Source organism: Sorex fumeus, unplaced genomic scaffold (assembly GCF_029834395.1).
Source record: "Sorex fumeus unplaced genomic scaffold, SorFum_2.1 ptg000013l, whole genome shotgun sequence".
In the NCBI taxonomy this organism is placed as follows: domain Eukaryota; kingdom Metazoa; phylum Chordata; class Mammalia; order Eulipotyphla; family Soricidae; genus Sorex; species Sorex fumeus.
Genome location: NW_026606070.1, coordinates 31,982,535 through 32,002,301, shown reverse-complemented (window position 1 = coordinate 32,002,301; position 19,767 = coordinate 31,982,535). Strand labels below are relative to the sequence as shown.

Here is a 19,767-nt window from a genome sequence, read left to right as displayed (position 1 = left end):
TACTTAGACCTCATACCTAAAGCTATAAGGCTCAGCAGACTTGGGGATTCTCCGGGCAAGAGGTTTATTTTATTTTTTTTAATTTTAAATTTTATTTCAAGCACTGGGGCTGGAGCGATAGCACAGCGGGTAGGGCGTTTGCCTTGCACACGGCCGCCCCGACCAACTCAGGTTCAATTCCTCCGCCCCTCAGAGAGGCCGGCAAGCTACCGGGAGTATTCCGCCCTCACAGCAAAGCCTGGCAAGCTACCTGTGACGGATATGCTAAAAACAGTAACAAGTCTTACAGTGAAGACATTACTGGTGCCTGCTCAAGCAAATGGATGAACAACGAGAGGATAGTGCTACAGTGCTATTTCAAGCACTGTTATAATACTGGCACTGGCAGGGTTTCGTGCAGAAAACATTCCAGCACCACACCCTCCACCAGTGTCAGTTTGCTTTGCTTCCCGTTTTCCCCTCTTTAACTGGTTATCTAAAGAAGCTATGTTTGTAGAAGCTCAGGGTCTACAATTCTGGGTGAAAAGGACAGATAGCATCCAAGTTTAGCTTTGCAAACTGGCAAAACTAGTGCTGGACCTTTTGTCCAAGCACCTCATTGACACCTTTACTCAATTCAATGAGCTGTTATCATGGGCTAAAATAGGAGGTCCTATTTCAGTCTAAAAAATATAACTAGGTGGCCAATCTACATCCTCCTTTCTGGTTTTCTTGGTGTTTTGTTTTGCATTGGGATCACAATTGTCAATGCCAAGGGAGCTCTGGGCTCTGTGCTCAGGATCACTCCTGGTGGTGTTCAGAGGACCCTCTAGGATGCCGGGGATGCAGCCCAGGTCAGCTGAGTGCAAAGCAAACCCCTGCCTGTTGTACTCTCTCTAGCCCTATATCTTGCCTGGAGATCGGCAGACTTCGGAAGAAATCATGCTACCTAACTTCACAGGCTAGAAATAAAAGGCAAAGCAACTCTTGACACGCTGGAACACTCACATTAGAGCCAGGCATCCTGCTAAGTTTGATTGCACACAGCACTCTGGAAAGCCACACAAGCCAGCACAGAGACATGGCAAGGTACTTCATAAGAATCCTCCAGCCACTGATTGCAAACCGGACACACAAAATGTTGGGGATTCCTAAGGACATAGAATTGTGTTTGTATTTTCTTCATTTCAGACCTAGAGTTTGTTTCTGATTCAAGTGACTAGAAAATAAAGTTGTAGTCTGATTTAAGTTCTACTTATAATACATTTGTACAGAAACTTGAAATAGTTTGAGTTCCTGTTATTGCAAAGTGTCTCAAAGTTGATGGCTTCCGCCTGTGGGTCAGGACTAATCAATCATCTGAATGATTTGGCCTTTGTGTCAGTCTACAATTGTTTACACTTGACAGGAGGAAACATCCCAAGCAGATAAAGAATTCCCCCAGGATCAGTCAGCCTAAAGAATGGGGCGGAGGTGTGAGCACGGGCCCAGCTGCAGAACCACACTCCACGAGGTCCAGTGACTGCTCCCTCCTCCTGGTCAGTACATTACTGGAGCCTTGGGGTCACCACAAATCAAAAGAGAGCAGGAGAGGACAGGATTGAAATCCCATACCAAAGGGGGAAGAACTGGGGCCCTTCGTGGAGTTTGAGAAGAACTGCTTTCCAGTAGGTAAAAGTTATTAAATGTTGCTTGTTCGGTTGGCCCCAAGCCATACCCGACTGTGTGGATGGGTTTACTCCAGGCCCTGTGCTCAGGAGTTACTCCCAAGTTGCAGGTGGGGGACCCTATGTGTTCCAGGAATTGAACTGAAGTTGGCTGCATGCAAGGCAAGTGTCTTAATCTCTATACTGCCTCTGATGCTGACCTTATTCAATGAAAGACTAAGAATTTTGTTGTTGTTTTGGGACCACACCCAGCAATGATCAGGGGTCACTACCGGCACTACACATTTAGGAATTACTCCTGGCAGTGCTCGGGGGATCATATGGGATGCTGGGGATTGAACCTGGGTCAGCTTCGAGCAAGGCAAATGCTCTACCTGCTGTACTATCTCTCTGGCCCCAGAATTCTATTTTTTGAGCCACAGGGAAGTGATATTGTGAGATTGACAAACCTCTATATCTGTCCAAGAATTCTTGCTTGGGTCTGGAGAGTCAATGTTCCAAAAGACAACACCATCCTGGAAGAACTGGCAGTGTAGGGGGAAGGAGGCAGCCCCAAAATCCCTTTGAGAGAACTTTCTGGAGAGATGAGCTGCTGGGCAGTGTTTGGGGAGTACCCTGGACAATGGAGTCTCTGCTGCCCGGAGCATAGGACATTCTCCCAGCAGGTGCAAGCTTGGTTGGGCTTCAAGCGACAAACTGGGGACAATGAGAAATTCAACAAGATGCATAATGTGGTTTTTGTTCACTGTGACAGTCCCAGGAACCAGGACAGAACCTGGTCCAGATCATGAGCTCAAGCAGGGGATCAACAGACGAATCAACATTTAAACCCCAATTATATCAGAGAAAAACCTGCATATGTTTGTTCTGAGAAAGTGTAAGCTTTGAAGCCTGAAAAATAGTGAAAGGGTTAAGACTCTAGCCTTGCACATGGCCAACCCCAGTTACCAATCCCAGGCGCTGCATGTGGCCCCTGAGCACTGCAGGTTGTGGCCTCAAAATCCCAAACTTCCCTTTCCCTCCAGAAAATGTAAGGTTTTCTAGGGTTCTTTTGGGCTTTGGGGGTTTGCCTTTTTTTTTTTTTTAGACTCTTTGGAACACACCTTGTGGGGCTTACTCTTGGCTCTGGGCTTGTTCCTGACTCCACGCTCAGGGATCACTCCTGGCAGGACTTATGGGGGTGCCATACATGGTGCAGGGGATCAAACCAGGGTTGACCATGCAAGGCAAGTGCCCTACCCATTGTATTCTCTCTTTGGCCCTACTAGATTTGACAGCTTTGAGTTCATGCAGTTTGTGTGTGTGTGTGTGTGTGTGTGTGTGTGTGTGTGTGTGTGTGTGTGTGTGTGTAAGTTAAAAAATGCTTGATCCACTCCTGGTCCAGGTTCATCCAGGGCCACTGCTGCTGACTCTTTTGCAGTTTGTAGTTTAACTGCTGAAATCTCCAACTCTACCTGTTTATAAAATTCTCCATGTGAGATCTGGGGGTGAAATCCCACAGTAAAAACTGTTTTCTGTAGATTTATAGGTTGCATTATTTGAATACCCCCTCCCCCAAAGTACTTAAGTAACATTTTCATTAGTCATTCAAGATAAAGTTTATTTAAAATAATGGTAACAGGATATAGATAAATCACTTATTTTGGCAGCAAGGGAAGAGAATATCTGCTTAAAGGAGAATGCTAAAAGCATATGTAATCAAGATATGTAATCATGTCATTGTTATTCATCATGCTTTCATTAGCTTATGATCAGTTTGGGACAAGTGAATGTTGGCTAAAAGACTAAATGCTAAAAGACAAATGCCACTCTTAATACAGTCTCTTACAAGAGAGAAAAATAGTCTCGATCTCATAGATGACCTTCTAGTTTCTTATCAACTTTCTTTCCTACAAAGATCACTTTGATTAGCTCCTTCAATGAAAAATTCATCTACATAGGAAACGTAGAAATCCCAAACGATAACATAAACCCAATTTAATTCAGAAGATGCATCTTTATGCGTAAAAACACTTCCTTTTCAACAACAGTTTAATTGTTAAAACACTCTTAAAACAACAATAATAGTTTGGTTTCCAGTAGGCTAAGACTGACTTTAACATTTACTTGATGTACCTAGCAATGTCAAAATGTTCTGATTCCTGGCAATCATTTTCTGGGATGCAGGAAAAAAATTCTGGATTTTTGCCAACAGGTGAAATAAAGACTCCCCAATTGCTAGTTGCTATAAGTAAGACTTAGATTGCATTCAAGAAGTTGGGATACTAATTCTGTCTTCTGACTTATAGAAAAAGAACTTTTTCCACTGGAAAAAAATTGGGATATGTAATATAAAGAGATAACCCAAGTTTCTTCATTTTAAGTATTGTTCCTATAAAAATCAAAACCTCCAAATGTTTAAAATATTTCATACCAAAGATTAATTTTTGAAGGGATTTCCCTTTTCTACCTCCATGGTACAATTTTAAGATTATATTAAGCAAAACACGGATGTGTATCTAGACACTTCACCTATATATAAATAGTGACATATATAAACCATTTTCCTGAGAGAATACAAAGATGCAGAAGAAGGTTTTACATAAGTTGCAGATAATCTGTCATCCAACAAAAGGCCGCCAGAGGAGAGTCTTGTTGGGCCTTTATTTTTCATGCACAAAAAAAACTGACAGAAGAATAGAATCAAATACATGTAGGTTGGGAGCTTCCTAAAACCCCGTGAGTTTATCATTCTTGGAGTTAAATCTTCCCGGTGATTCCTCCCATAAACTGTTTTCTTGGGAAAAGGAGCTTGGGAAGTTTTATATATTCTTTCAGGCACTAATAGTACGTAAAAGAATGCACTCTTTTTTTTTTTTGAAAGGGTGGCACGTGTGAGGAGGAAATTGCTAGGGCACAATCCAAGGCATTAGAAATGAAAATCATGTGTTCTCCCACTGAATCACCTCCCACACCAAGAACCTAGGTCTTGAGTTGAGACCTAATTAGCTCAGCAGGTAAGCTACCATCAATGAACTTTTCCAATCTCTGCCACCTTGACCAGGCCTCAAGTCCCCTAGCTTACCAAGAGGACAATGGATTTCGTGACTCAAGTGAAATACTTCCCATGAACCTGAAATTTGGGGCCCTGATATTTTAGAAAGCACAGCCCCTACCTAGCCAGACACTGTCTTCCTTACTCTTCATACACGCTGTCTTTTCCTGGGAATGACTTCTCACCATCATCAACACTCACCCCTGTCCTCCATCAGAGAACTTCAAGCACTGGGTCAAAGCACAGTGAATGAATGGATAGGGCTAGCCAAGAAGCTCTAGGTTCTTTTCTGTAGTGTGAGCACTTGAGTGCAAAACAGCATTTCCTGCTGGTGTCTGATGCTCCAAGTGTGTTCTTAAATAGCAGGAAATCATGAATAGGGACCAGCCCTCAGCTAGGGCAGTTTGTTCCAACACTCCCAGGAGCTGTCTGATATAGCAAAGAGTACTGAACTCCACAGACTGCATTTTCCCAGACATACTCATGAGAAGGTGTAATGTGTAAATTGGACAGGCTGGAATTAACAAGTACAAATACTCAAATGATACCGTTGCAGCAATACGTTGCAATAAGACCTATGTGAATGTGTTTTTTCTTCAAAGCATATTATATGTAATAGCTTTGGACGGAGGTTCACAGAGGACAAATGAAAGCACTGAAGGTAAAACTGTGGATCGAGGGAATTTCTGTACTTCGCTCGATCCAAAGTATTTCAGTACTCCAAAGAAAGTGCTCCATAGAAAGTATTTCAGCAAGGTGGGAGGATGGCAATGTTTATGCTCCACTACACTACATTTTAAAGTACACTTGAGATTTTAATTGCATACAAATTCAGAGGTTGCAGAAACTTCAAAAGCCATAGATGGGAGTTTAGGAAGCCGATGGCTGGGAACTGCTGTTCTCACTTAATGCTCGCTTAATTTTGCATTCTTCACAGGTAAGTAGGCAGTGCCTAGAATAGAAGCAAAAACAGTGGTTTGAACTTTAATGCTGGAACTTCTAGTCTCAACTACATTATTCAGAAACTCTTGCTAGGCTAAAGTCCACCAGTCTAAATTATTCAGAAATAATAGGCGCTGTTTCTTGATTTGAAGCACAGCAGGTAGGGCGTTTGCCTTGCACGCGGTCAACCCGGGGTTCAATTCCTTCGTCCCTCTCAGAGAGCCCAGCAAGCTACCGAGAGTATCCCACCCACCCAGCAGAGCCTGACAAGCTCCCCGTGGCGTATTTGATATGCCAAAAACAGTAACAACAAGTCTCACAATGGAGACATTACTGGTGCCCGCTCAAGCAAATCGATGAACAATGGGAGGACAGTGCTACAGTGCAGAATATCATCTAAAAAAAAAAAAAAGGTGATTAGTGATCTTCGGGTCCACTGTTGCTTTTGCCACATCATGCTGTTTTCCAGATAGAATTCATGGAGAGCAGGAGGGGTCTTGACAGAAATGTGCCCCAATCCTGGTCTTATAATTCCATTAGTAGAAATAACTCAGTTACTCAACAATTACTGCACTCAATCATCTCTATTCTTTTCAACAGCCCATGAAAACAATTCTGATCACCATTTCATGTAAATAAGAATGCTGAAGAACAAAGGTTTAAGAGGACTGTTTAAGTGGAAATAGTTTAGCAAAGGGCAGTGTTGGTGCTCAGCTCAGGTTCTCTATGACAGAGGCCACGGTAACAGTCAGAAATTCCCACTGATGGGGCTGGAGCGATAGCACAGAGGGTAGGGAGTTTGCCTTGCACGGGACCGAGCTGGGTTCAATTCCCCTGAATTACCACCATCGGTAATTCCTAAGTGCAGAGTCAGGAGTGACCCCTGTGCATCGCTGGTGTGACCCCAAAAAGAAAAAAAAAAGAAAACAGAAGCGGAATTCCCACTGTTCCTCCATGCAATCACCAGAAACAGAAAAGGTTCTGAGAAGTGCTTCAGAAAAGAGGTCTGCATAAGGGGCTGGAGAGAAGGTTCAGAGTGGGAAGTGTTCCCTGGTGTGCACGAGGCTCCAAGTCAAACCCCCAGCGCCATACCCCCCCGCCCCGCCCACCATCACTGGGCATATCTCTGGATCTGAGCACTGGAGCCGACCGTACAGACAGTCTGAGTCTTGCTGGGATTGGCCCACGGAACCCCTCAGCAATGCGGGGAATGATCCCCCTCTCAAAAGCTCCCTGCTTAAATTCTTTGAGACCCTGTGATGGCAGATCCACGTCTGCTCATAGTGGTTTTCAGGGACTTGCACAATGCCTTGAACACATCCTCACTAAATAAATATCTGTTGGGCAAACAAAACAGGAAACTACGTTCAATAATACAGAATTATTGTTAAATGAGTCAAAATGTGAGTTAGAGTTTTCAACATAAGAGTTTCTAAAAACGTTTAATATTTTCTGTGGATAATAATCTTTCATTTATATTATTATTGGGCTGAAGTGATAGCACAGCGGTAGGGCATTTGCCTTGCAAGCGACCAACATGGCTGGCACGAGTTCGATTCCTCCACCCCTCTCGGAGAGCCTGGCAAGCTACTGAGAGTATCTCACCCACACGGTAAAGCTTGGCAAGCTCCCCGTGGTGTATTCGATATGCTGAACACAGTAACAATTGTCACAATGGAGACGTTACTGGGCCCGCTCGAGCAAAATCAACAAACAATGGGAGGACAGTGATTATTATTATTTGAGTTAAGCAAGAAAGTTTATATTGAAATTTATTTTAAAAGATGTGAGGGGAGAGAGAGGGAAAAGTGTGTGTGTTCAAGAGCGAACACAGGCCTCTGCAGAATGGAAATAGGTAAACAAAGAAACATTCGGACAAGCAAGGGAGACACGTGTTCAACACAGGCTTGAAAAGCAAGCCATCTTTCATTTAATTTTTTAAAAGTATTTTCCATACAACCTCTCAAACGGATTACAAACCTGTTATGCTGGGGACCAAAACCAGCTCCACGAAGCTGGTCTTCAAACAAATGGAATTTCTTCTGGCACACTCGGATGTAAGATGCTTTTCCCAGGCCAAACCCCAGGATACCAGCAACTGTCAAAGCAGGTTGGGAAAGCGAAAGGTCATTAAAATATTCAGCTCGCCTTGATGGTCTTCTAGCATCACTTAACAAAGGCATTTTTCTACTGAAAGTCCTAAAACGGCTCATTCTGCATCTGGGGAAGGACCCGCATCTGCACCTGAGATGTGTACTCTGAGCCATTTCCCATCTGGAGAAGCCCGTGTTCTTTCTTCAACACAAATCTCTCTCTCTCTCTCTCTCTGTCTCTCTCTGTCTCTCTCTCTCTCTCCCCAACCTCCTTCCTTCCTCCCCCCTTTCTACCTCCCCCCTCTTTGTCCGCTCACATTTTCCTAAGTACATTTCTTTGAATAAAAGTATTTTACTTTAAAATTTAAAAGTACCACAAATCAATAAACCACCAATAGACAACAAAGAATCGATAAACACAAAGCTCTGAGGATGATGTTTTCTGTTAAAGAGCATAATGGCAACCTAGAGAATTTCCAGTGCCTCAGTTTAGAAGGGCTGGGAGGAGGACCGGGATGGAAACAGCACAGGAACCATCTCAGAGGGAGGCCCGGATGGCCAACATGGGTGCGAGGTTTGGACAGGTGAGGTCTGGGGTGAGCGTAGAGGTGATGTTCCAAAAGCCTGGGCAGGAACCCCCCTGAGACCTCACTGCATGGTGAGACTGTAGCTCCTCTTGACAGCAGGAAGAGAGATTCTCCCCAGCATCCAAGCTGTGAGACATGGAACACATGAGCTGGGACGCATCCTCCCTATGTGTCGAATGAGTGAAATGAGATGAGACCCCAAGTATGTGATCAGTTTATTGTCTGAAAGTCCCTGACTTCAGACATTCCCTCCTTCTGTCGTCTCTCAAAAATAGTTTTGAAAAGGCTGACCAAAAGGAAGAAAACACAAGTCTACAGAGCTGATACTGTGCAGAGGTGCTGGCACTGGTCTCTGCTTATTTCCCATCAGTCTTTCTCAGTCCCTGCTCAGGGGGGTCTAAAGTAAGTCTGCATAGCAGTCTTAGAACAGAAGCATGAAGGAACCCAGTGGTAAGAAAATAAAGTCTGAAATGCATAAAGAAACTATGGCACTTCTACACAATGGAATACTATGCAGCTTTTAGAAAAAAAAATGAAGTCATGAAATTCGCCTATAGATGGATGGACAGGGAGAGTATCATGCTGAGTGAAATGAGTCAGAAGGAGAGGGACAGATATAGTATGACTGCATTCATTTGTGATATATATATATATATATATATATATATATATATATATATATATATAGGTTGGAGCGATACCACAGCAGGTAGGGCGTTTGCCTTGCACGCAGCCAACATGGCCTGAGTTCGATTCCTCCACCCCTCTCAGAGAGCCTGGCAAGCTACTGAGAGTATCTCACCCGCACGGCAAAGCCTGGCAAGCTACTCATGATGTATTCGATATGCCAAACACAGTAACAACAAGTCTCACAATGTTACTGGGCCCACTCAAGAAAATTGATGAACAAAGGGAGGACAGTGACAGTGACAGTGATGCATATCTGTGTGGGGGGCAGAGGGTAGATAAGATAGAGAAGGGAACGGTATCACAAAAATAGCAGGGAATGATCACATTGGACGAGAACTGAGTGTTAAAAGTAGGTAAAGGAATATTCCTGATAATCTTTTAGCATCTGTATTGCAAACCACAATGCCCCTAGGGAAGAGGGAAAGAGAGAGAGAGAGAGAGAGAGAGAGAGAGAGAGAGAGAGAGAGAGAGAGAGAAGAAAAACACCTGCCATAGAGGCAATCTGGGGGGGTGGAGGGTGGGGGATTATGGGAGGGAACCTGGGGACACTGGTGCTGGGAAACGTACCCTGGTGGAGGGATGGGTTTTGGAACATTGCATGACTGTAACCTAATCATGAACAACTTTGTAAGGGTCTATCTCACAGTGATTCCATTTAAATTCATTAAATAAAAAATAACAAAGTCTTTTTTAATAGACTCCCGGCAGGCAATCTGGTTAAATTGGTCATATCTCCAATTTGCTAGGAAGATCTTTTTCAAAAAGAAAACCTAGGGCTGGAGAGATGAGCAAGGGTGAGGCATTTCCCTAGCACTGGCTGACCTGGGTTCAATGCCCAAGCACCATAAGGAGGGATCCTTGAGTGAGCACAGAGCCAAGAGTAAGCCATGAGCAAGCCAAGAAAATGTTTTTCTTTTTTTTTTTCTTTTTTTTTTGCCACTGCTGTGACTTACGTGCAACTTTAGGCAATGATCCAAATCTTGGATTAGCTGCTAAGTAACCTAGGGAATCATAGAGAAATACATTGGTTCATTTCATAATTAAACAGAAAAAAACTTCAATTTCTAAAATTCACAGATTTTTAAATTTTATTTATTTATTAAAGTAGTTCACAATATTTGATTACATTTAATATTTGAATATCAATCCCACCACCATTACACCTTCCCACCACCATATTTCTGATGTTTCCATCCGGAACCCCAACCCCTGCCCTAAAGCAGAACTGAAATAATTTATTTTGTATTGTTTGTTATGAAAAACCACTGAAAATGTTACAAAAAAGTTTCCCTAGAGGAAAGGATGTGAAGATTGTTGTATTTCACCCACGAGCCATTAAGCCTTTCTATGAGATCACTAATGTGTGGTTAAGGGTTGAGCCTTGTGTACTTTTATGTTATATATCAATTTACAGATTTTTTCCCCAAGAAGACCGCACATTCCTTTATTTGTTATACTTTCCTTAATAAAAAAAAATTCTCAAGCATTCAAATTCATTATTTTTTTCCCTTAGAGAAAGTTATTGTTATTGTTTGTTGAGATGCCATGATTTACAATGCTGTTAATATGTTTCATGCATACATGTTGTTATACCACACTCACTATTAGAGTGTCGGCCTCCCTCTGCCACTGTCCCCTCCCCCCCCCCCGACCCTAACTGGCAAACTCAGTTCTATAGGCAGACTCTCAGAGTCTGCGCATCAATAGCCATTTATTATTCCTTCACTGTTTCTTGATATGACCTAGGAGAGATGCTTCAGGAGCTGCTTTCTCCCTGTGGCTCACTTTTCTTCAGGTCCTTCCACATGGAAGTGAACGGCATGATTTCCCATTTTTTTATGAGACATACACAAAGATATATACAACTAAAGAGATGATCTCAAAAGATCCATCACTCAATCCTTGGTTACTGTCAACTATTTTTGGCAAGTGGCAAGGACTAACTTCAATATATATATTATTATATAACCATATATATATATATATTAAAAACATGAGACAGACATTTCAAGACTGATTCAAAGACATCAAGGCCAAGATGGAGTGAACAACTGAATCCGAAGCAGCTGGTCATCACCTCCTCATCAATTTAAATATCTCAATGTAGTTACACAATATGTCATCCATCACACTTTGTAAGTGAGAACATTACCATCTGTGATGGGCAGAATAAGGGCCTCATAAAGATGTCTGCACTGAGTTACTGGAAACTGAATGTGTGATGTGTTAGGAGGGTTAAGGCAGAGAGAGAAAGAAAGGCTGCGATTCAGAAGACTTTCAGGAGGTGATTCTGGGGTATCTGAGTTCAGTGTAGTTGCAGTAACCACTGATGGAGAACAGAGTCAGAGCCAAACAGAGAAGCAGGAGAAAAACTGGTCTCAAAGATGCTGCTTCATGGATTGGGAGGTGAGGAGTGTGAGTGGTCTCTAGAAGCTGAACCGGCTCTGGGTCCCCGCAGAAAGGAATGCTACCTTGGAGATACTTTGACTTTAGTCTAGCAAGACCCCAGGGACTTCTCACCTCATTGTAAGATAATGCATTGGTAATGTTTAGGGCTGGAGAGGTGGTTAGGTGCTTGCCTTACACGTGCCAACCCCAGTTTGATCCTTGGCACCCAATCTGGGTCTGAGAATCTGAGCATCACCACGAGTGCTCCCTGAACACAGGGCTAGGAAAAAGCTCTGAGCACCTTTACATATATGTTATTTGTCATAATAGATATAGAGAATAAATACACAGACTTGGGAAAAGGTACTCTTACAAATATGAGAGAGTAGATTTTGAGTTGTTTAATATTTATAAAACATGATCTCTATTAGATATCACAGCCATATTTTTTTTCTTTTTTGGGTCACACATGGCGATGCACAAGGGTTACTCCTGGCTCAAGCACTCAGGGATCACTCCTGGCAGTGCTCAGGGGACCATATGGGATGCTGGGAATCGAACCCGTGTCAGCTGTGTGCAAGGCAAATGCCCTACCCTCTGTGCTATCTCTCCAGCCCCCACAGCCATATTCTTTACATGTCAAAAATGACCTGAAAAAGTTATAGACTGATAAATCTATAGCCCCATAAGTACTATCTTCAAGTTATCCAGATGAAGTGGTATTTAATAAATTTTAAGAACATAAGACAGGCTAAACTGGGCTTCTCCTCAATATACAACATACAGGTGTCTTTGATACTCCCCCAAAAAGAGATAGAGTGTCTCTCCTTCAGTTTTCTGTGTACAAATATTCTTTGTTAAAGTCTGGTAATAAAATGTTCAGTAAAATGGGTCTCAAAAGAGTGAGGTGTCTTCTTGCTTCGGTACTAAGCAATACCCATGGGTTCTCTGGTGAGGTGGAGACAAGGAGAAAGAATAAAGCAGGAGGGGCTGGAGAGATAGTATAGTAAGGAGGGCACCTGCTTTGTATGTGGCCAACCCGGGTTTGATCTGGCATCCCATATGGTCCCCTAAGTCCACCAGGAGTGATCACTGAGTACAGAGTAAGGAGTAAGTCATGAGCACTATTGCTGTGATCCCAAAACCAAAAAAAGAAAAGAAAAGAAAAGAAATAGAACAAGAACAAGAAAAGGGAGAGGAAAAACTGGAAAACCTGCCAGGAAGGAGAGTCAGTACTCGGCCCCATGATATGCTGCACAAATCTGACTTTGTGCCTGTCCTCAGCAGACCAGCCTCTCTCTGGACTGGACAAGTGGCTAGGTGCCCAGAGTGCAGATGGAACCTTGTCCTACTCACCTCTTCCATGCAACATCCTTGAGCAGGGAATAAGTGGTCCAAGCACAGACAGAGCCCTATCTATCTCCTCACCAGCTCATCAGTCTGGAGAGTCAAAGCTTTGGTATAAAGAGAGGCACAAAACCTGCTGTATCAAGTGACCACACATCAAGCAGCTTAAAGTGCACCACTTTATTCCTTTATAGCTTTGAACATCAAAAGCCAGAAATTCTTGGGGCCAGAGTGATAGCACAGCGAGTGAGGTGCTTGCCTTGCATACGGCTGACCCATATGATCCCCTAAGTACCATCAGGAGTGATCCCAGAGCATGGAGCATGGAGTAAACCCCGAGTACAGCCAGGTGGGGCTGAAATACAACCTCTCTCTCCCGAAAAAGCTAAAAATCAGACTGAGAAGAGAGAATCAGAGTTAAGGAGTTATTTATTACATGAATCTGTCCTGGTTCAACTGCCCATACCACACACATGGCTTCCAAAGTTCCACTGGGGGGAGCCCAGGGGTCCTCTGAGCACCTCCAGGGTGGCCCTGGTGTTTGACCCACCCTGGTTTGGTTGTTCGGGGGGGGCCCTGAATTCTATTTGGATCAGTGTTCATTTGTTCATGCTGCTATAACTAAATGCCACGAACTGTATGGATGAACAGCAGCAGATACCTGGGTCAGCTTTTACCTCGAGGGCCCTGTGGGTTACAAGGGGCCCATCTAAAATTCAAAATATTCTTCTTATTTCCAGATCATCTGATTAGCAACTGTAATTTCATCTGCAACTTGAGTTGCACTTTGCGAACTCACTTCACATACTGTCTCATTGTGGGGACTGGGAAAGATTTTTGCCTGAATCTAGGTGAAGGCCTACATAACCCTTCACCCAGACAGAAATGCCCTGTGCTGAAAAGCTGTCAGGAAGTAGAGTCACAGAAAACCAGACTGTCTCATGCTGTTAGCAAAGGCAGACTCTTCTTACCTTGGTGGACTAATCCTTGGGTCACAAGCATGCTCACAAGAGAAAGAGGCAGAGCTGGAAAACAGAAATTCCATTTAATGTTGATTGTTTTGAAATTTGGCAACTCACCTGGAAGTTAAGAAGAGTAATATTTTAAATCTGCTTTGCCTATGAGTTTTTATCCCCCTGTTCAGCAAAAGCTGATTAAGTGTAGGAAGGAAATGGTGTTGGTCTGCCCCAGGCCCCCATGAACTAAATGCACAAGTTAATCTGACAAAGCCTGGACCCCATGGGGAATCTAAGGCAGTTTACTAAATGCTCACTGTGGACTTCACTCTGAACCCCTCTACGGATCCTCTGAGTGTGTGTGTATATAGGCTGTGAATGTCAACTCTCTCTCTCTCTCTCTCTTTCTCTCTCTCTCTCTCTCTCTCTCTCTCTCTCTCTCTCTCTCTAAGGGTATGGTTGTCTATGTCATGTTTTCTAACTGCAGTTGGCCTTGGATAATGGAAAACACAGACTGAAACCTGTGTATAAGTGAGGGCTGCTACAGTTTGAAATGTTCAATCTGTAAATAAGTTAAAAAAAAATCACACACAATAAAAAAAAAGGCTGGAGAGTACAGCAGGCAGAGTGTTTGCCTTAGACACAGCTAACCCAGGTTTGATACCCAGCGTCTCATATGATCCTTTGAGCCCTGTCAGGAGTGATCCCTGAGTGTAGACCTAGGAGGAAGCCTTGAGTACCTCTGAGTGTGGCCTCAAACAAAGAGTATGATAAATTCCTACATAACTTATCTTGAATAACCCTGTGCTTTGTCTATCATTCTGTTTGGTTCAACAATTTGAACTTGTCTAACCCATTTTCTGAATACTACAAGATTACTATATCCATGTTAGATACAGGTAATATTTAGCTATTAATTCTTTTTTTTTTAATCTTTTTTTTGCATCACACCCAGCGATGCATAGGGGTTACTCCTGGCTCTGCACTCAGGAATTACTCCTGATGGTGCTCAGGGAATCATATGGGATGCTGGGAATCGAACCCAGGTTGGCCACGTGCAAGGCAAATGCCCTACCCACTTTGCTATCACTCCAGCCCCTAGCTATGAATTCTTAAACATTCATTTACCTTGTTTTAAAAGTTATGTTTTATATTTTGGCAATGCTTTAACTCATTGCCATGTCAGAGTTGAAACCAGGATCTCACACATGCGCATCTGCTAAGTTACTTCACATCCCCAGCCTGATTTGTGCGACTTAAAGAATTTAAATTTTCATTGTAGTTTAGGTAATACGGTTAGATCAGTGTTAAACTTTATGGCATTTAAAGTACAAAGATACTGCACCTAGCACTGAGGTCTCCACCTTTTTTTTTTTTTTTGAACTTGCAGTACTGGCCCATTGTTCCTGTCACAGAGTGCCAGGGTACCTCCATCACTGTCCCAACATCCCCAGTACCACAGATCATAGTGCTATTGACTGGGCTTCAATCTTGTTTCCGCTGTGACATGTCTAATCCCTTTCTTTGTTTCTTTTTTATCCCCTTGCTTTCTCTCTTTATACTTTGTATATGAGTGAGCACTGTGATTTGTCAGAACAGGCAAAGGCAGTTTCTAGCTCTGTCAGCATGAACTAAAGATGTTCTCTACAGCAGAGAGCAGTGATAAATATTGCGCTTAACCTAGCAACCAGGACAAATCAAATAATAACCAGTTTTTCCACTCTTTGTTAGCTGATGTTCACCCTGAAAGGGTGACTTCTGAGGGCATTAAATCACTGACTTATAGGTTAGTTGAAAAGACGTGAAACAGTCTGTAATCATCATTGATATAATAATTAGATACCTAGAATGTATTTGCTAATAGGCATGGATTTAGAAGCAGAATTATGCATAATAAATATTAATCTGCAATTATTTCCAAGAGAATTTTACTGAATTTGAAAGAACTGAGAAATCAATGTATTTCAAGGAATAAATGGTCCCTTCCATTAGCAATATCGCAACATGCTGGGACAAAAGCCAATGACTCTCTTTTAACATTTTCACATGGCAAATAATGATTTGCTTTTATTTTTCTTGGGGGAGAATTCTGAGCCACACCTGGTAATGCTCAAGGCTCACTCCTGGCAGTGTGTATAGGGGTCACTCCCGGTACTATCTGGGGGACTGTATATGGTGCCAGGGCTGGAACCAGTATAAGCCATATGCAAGTCAAGTTCCTTAACCCCTGGATTGTTTGGCCCCTATGATTTTTTTTTAATTAGAAGAGACTTTAGCTCACAGTGGTAATCTCTATCCTTGTCTTACCTTGGGCAGTTCAGAGTAAAGGAAAGAACAAAGGCTGTAACACCACCATTCCAGAGACTTGACAGGCTGTTATCTAGGTGTGAGATGTGGGTTTGGCTCTGGGACACAGAAACCACATGGACATTATTTCTGGGTGCTATTTTATTAGCTCTTCAAGGAAAAATCGGGAGAAAAGGTCCCGAAACAGTGTGCTCTGGGGGACCAGAACCCACTCCCCCATGCCCAGAGGACCATCACAGTACTAGGAATTAAGCCCAAGGCCTCCCCATGCCAGGCATGTAAGCTGGCCCTATAAGCCATACCCCATCCCACTTTTTTGTTTCTTTGTTTTGTTTAGGGCCACTCACCAAGCTTCTCAGGAACTATTTCTGGCTCTGTAACCAGGTTTCATATGTGTTGCTGGGGATTTTTGAAAAGGGCCAGCTGAATGCAAGGAAAGCACCCTGCCTGCCCACTGTGCTATCTCCCTGGCCACTCCATGGCCCACTTGCAAGAAATTTTAGATAAGGCTGTAGAGAAACCCCAGGGCTAGGGTGCATACCCTGCATGTCCAGGGCCCTGAGTCTGATCCCCAGCACCCCATGTGACCCTGCTAGGGTTCAACACTGCTGAGCCTGAGGAGCTCCATGTCACTGGTCCCACGCACTGCATTATCCAATGTGGGCCCATTAATGCCGGAAGTAGCCCCTGGCCCACATAAACAGTGTCTGGATGCAAATCACCCTCCACAATCCCCTTCTCCTGCCCCTCCCCCCGACCACCACCATTTAAGTAGTACTCTGTGTATATGTTTTGGGAGACAAAGGAATATGTGGGCATCAACTTTTTGCTGGATGAGGTACACTGTACCTTAATTCAGTATTACTGCTGCACTCTAAGTGTCTCCCCACAGATTTATACTCTACACAGACACCCAGTTATATAGAAAATTGTGTAGCACCCGTGTTCAGAAATAAAGCACCACCCCCATTCTAATCTGCTCTTCCCGCAGCAAAGTGGGCTTGGTTAACAATGATGACAAGGACCGCTTACCTCGCTTCCAGAAACTCTCCTCTTGGCATTCGCGGACTATCTTTAAAATCTCTGCCCTGTGAATGTGTAGTTTGGACTTCGGGCAGAACAGCAGGCTCTGTAAGGACAGGGAGAGGTGAGCCGGGTGCAACAGAGCCATCAGGGAAGCTAAGCTGTTCGCTCCAGTCACTCCAGGCATTTGCCTCCTACTGCCTGCCCTATGCAAGGGCCACTTCAGCCAGTGCGCTCTAGAAGAGCGGGGAACGGGCATCCCTGCCCCCAAGTCTTGGATCACATGGTCTCCCTTTCTCTTTATTTTTATTTTTCAAAAAATTAATGAATCACTGAGTTACAGTTACAGACTGACAAACTTTTGTGATTACATTTCAGTCATACAATGATTGAGTACCCATCCCTCCACCAGTGGCCATTCTTCACCACCAAACAGGGCCTCACACAAGCAAGACAAAAGCTTTGTGCTCCTGAGCACAAATCCGACCCCCTATGAGAATATTTTTCAGATGTATGCCTAGAAGTGAAAAATCAGGCATATGTATTCCCAATTTGACCGTCTTACTGAATAACTTGCCTGAGAGACTGGACCAGTGTTTGCTCTCACCACTGGTTCCTGAATGTTCCTTGAGGCCTCCGAAACTCTAAGTAAGGACTAGTTAGGCTGGATTCCAAGACAGTGGGAATAAAGAATTTAGTAACACTGAAGTTTTCTGTTTTCTGAAAAATGAATTATTCAATCTTCTATGTCCAATAGTTTCACAGGTAAAAATTAACATTTCAATGCATCCAGACCCCGCAGTAGATTACCAGTGCCGGGCCACCCCAGGGGGAAAAGGGTGTTGTCCTTCTGTCTGCTCCCCCTTGGCGGCTCGGTGGCTGCCATCCCCCAGAGGCCATTGGACAGTCAGGTTTGGGCCCACAGTGACAAGACACATGGGACCTCATGGGATGGGGGTGGAGCTGGCCCTTTCCTCCCCACCCGAGACCCTGAGTCGCCACCCATGAACGGCCTCTCTGGCTCCAGATCAAGCTGCTTAATGGCCATGATCCCAGAGACTCAGGAACAAATCTCAAAACCCAGCAGATTTTGGCAAGAAATCCCTCCAGATTTAATTGTTAAAATTTCGGAATTTCAAAATCATGCGGCCACTACTGCAGCCACATGACATCATATGTTATTCATAACCAACAATAGAAAACAAATTGTCCACTGTTGCCTTTTCAGCAGATCTGAGTGTTGGGGTACAAATCCCAAATAATAATTTCACGCCCACTTGAGTCCCACAGTCAAATGACAGTTTCTGTATCTCCCCAGGGGAGTGTCACTGTTCCTTTCTGTGCACACATCAATGTTTCATGGCACTCAATTTCACTTGAGTGTCCAAAGTCTCCCCGGTACTTGATATTTGATATAATTTAACACTTTGCTTCTCCTAAATGCTGCCTCTTCCTCCTCCTTTTTATTTATTTTTTTAGGGTCACACCTGGCAGTACCCTGGGCTTACTCCTAGCTCTGCACTCCTGGCAGGGCACAGGGGACCATATGGGATGCCAGGGATCAAACCTGGGTCCGACTGAATGCTTGAAAAGCAAGCACCTTCCCTGCTGTACTGGTGCTGCTCTACTGCTCTGGTGCCCTAAACACCACTTCCTCCAGAAACAATTTTTGGCTTGATCGTCTGACCCATGAAGTTCATCCCAATATCTTATCTTTTCCTCATTTATGTAATATTCATTTTTTGCAAGTCTCATAGCTGTACCCCATGCTGGCTCCTCAAACTGATGGGTTAATTCAGTCATTAAAGGCACCATTCTCCTGAACAGAAACACCTTGGAAGCAAAGACGTAAATGAGGCAAATAAAGTGTCTCATTCTGTTCCAGTTAATTAGGATTTTCGCTCTGCTAAAGGAAACATTTTCAACTCTTTGCTCAGTCACTACACTATAAGCGTTAGTAAAGCTACAATCTCGACAGGGCAGAGAAAGGAAAGACATAGGCCAAATTTTCCTTTGCAAATTAAATGTGGAGGTTCTTCTTTTCCAGGCAATCCCAGACAGTTCCTCTGAACCTGTCCCACAAAGTGCCAGGCTGAGAAGTGTCAGGTGACAAGGATGAGGTTTAAGACCCTGTCCCATGCTCCCCTTTAGTGAGCAGACCCCGAATTTAAAATATACCTGCTTGCTTGGTGGTGGTGGCACATGGGGACCTTTCTCTTGGCTTTCATGAGTAGACACTGAAGCCATGGTGATGCCAACTTCTCTTCCACTTGAGTGTCCGCGGCTTTCTCCTAGCTCTGGTGTCTAAGAAAAGCAGAGGAGAGTGACCACCGTGCCACTTAATGTTTCTGTCAACCTTATGAACATCCTTGATGGTGCAGAGAGATGGCACAGGGATAAAACACTTGCTTTTGCATATGGCTGACTTCTGATTCAATATACAGCACCTGCATATGGTCCCCTGAGCCCTGTCAGGTGTGACTCCTGAGCCCAAAGCCAGCAGTAAGCCTGGAGCATAGCCAGGTGTGGCTGGAAACTCACTTGAATTTTGCCAGGAGTCTGCAACCACCTGCAAATTCACTTTCAAATGCCCGCCAAGTGATGCACAACTCAATTCACTGATGGTGCCAGATCAGATGTAGAGTGGACTAAAGTGTCCCAATATGCAGTTGTTTTACAACATAGCACCCATTTCTCTAAAGTGTTTAAAATGATTACAAGATCATTAACTACACAAATATGTACTATTATGGA

The 19,767-nt window shown here is 43.6% G+C and overlaps 1 protein-coding gene across 1 annotated transcript; it reads right to left on the bottom strand.

Annotated features, from left to right (window-relative positions):
• Positions 1-5,407: 5,407 nt before the first annotated feature.
• Positions 5,408-19,330, bottom strand: OCIAD2 (OCIA domain containing 2). The gene is made up of 6 exons (XM_056111410.1): positions 19,192-19,330; positions 17,023-17,119; positions 13,699-13,752; positions 9,946-9,993; positions 7,603-7,720; positions 5,408-5,632 (listed from the first exon to the last, which is right to left on the bottom strand). The coding sequence occupies exons 1-6, from the start codon at positions 19,258-19,260 to the stop codon at positions 5,551-5,553; spliced, it is 468 nt and encodes a 155-aa protein (XP_055967385.1). The 5' UTR covers positions 19,261-19,330; the 3' UTR covers positions 5,408-5,550.
• Between the last annotated feature and the right edge of the window lie 437 nt (positions 19,331-19,767).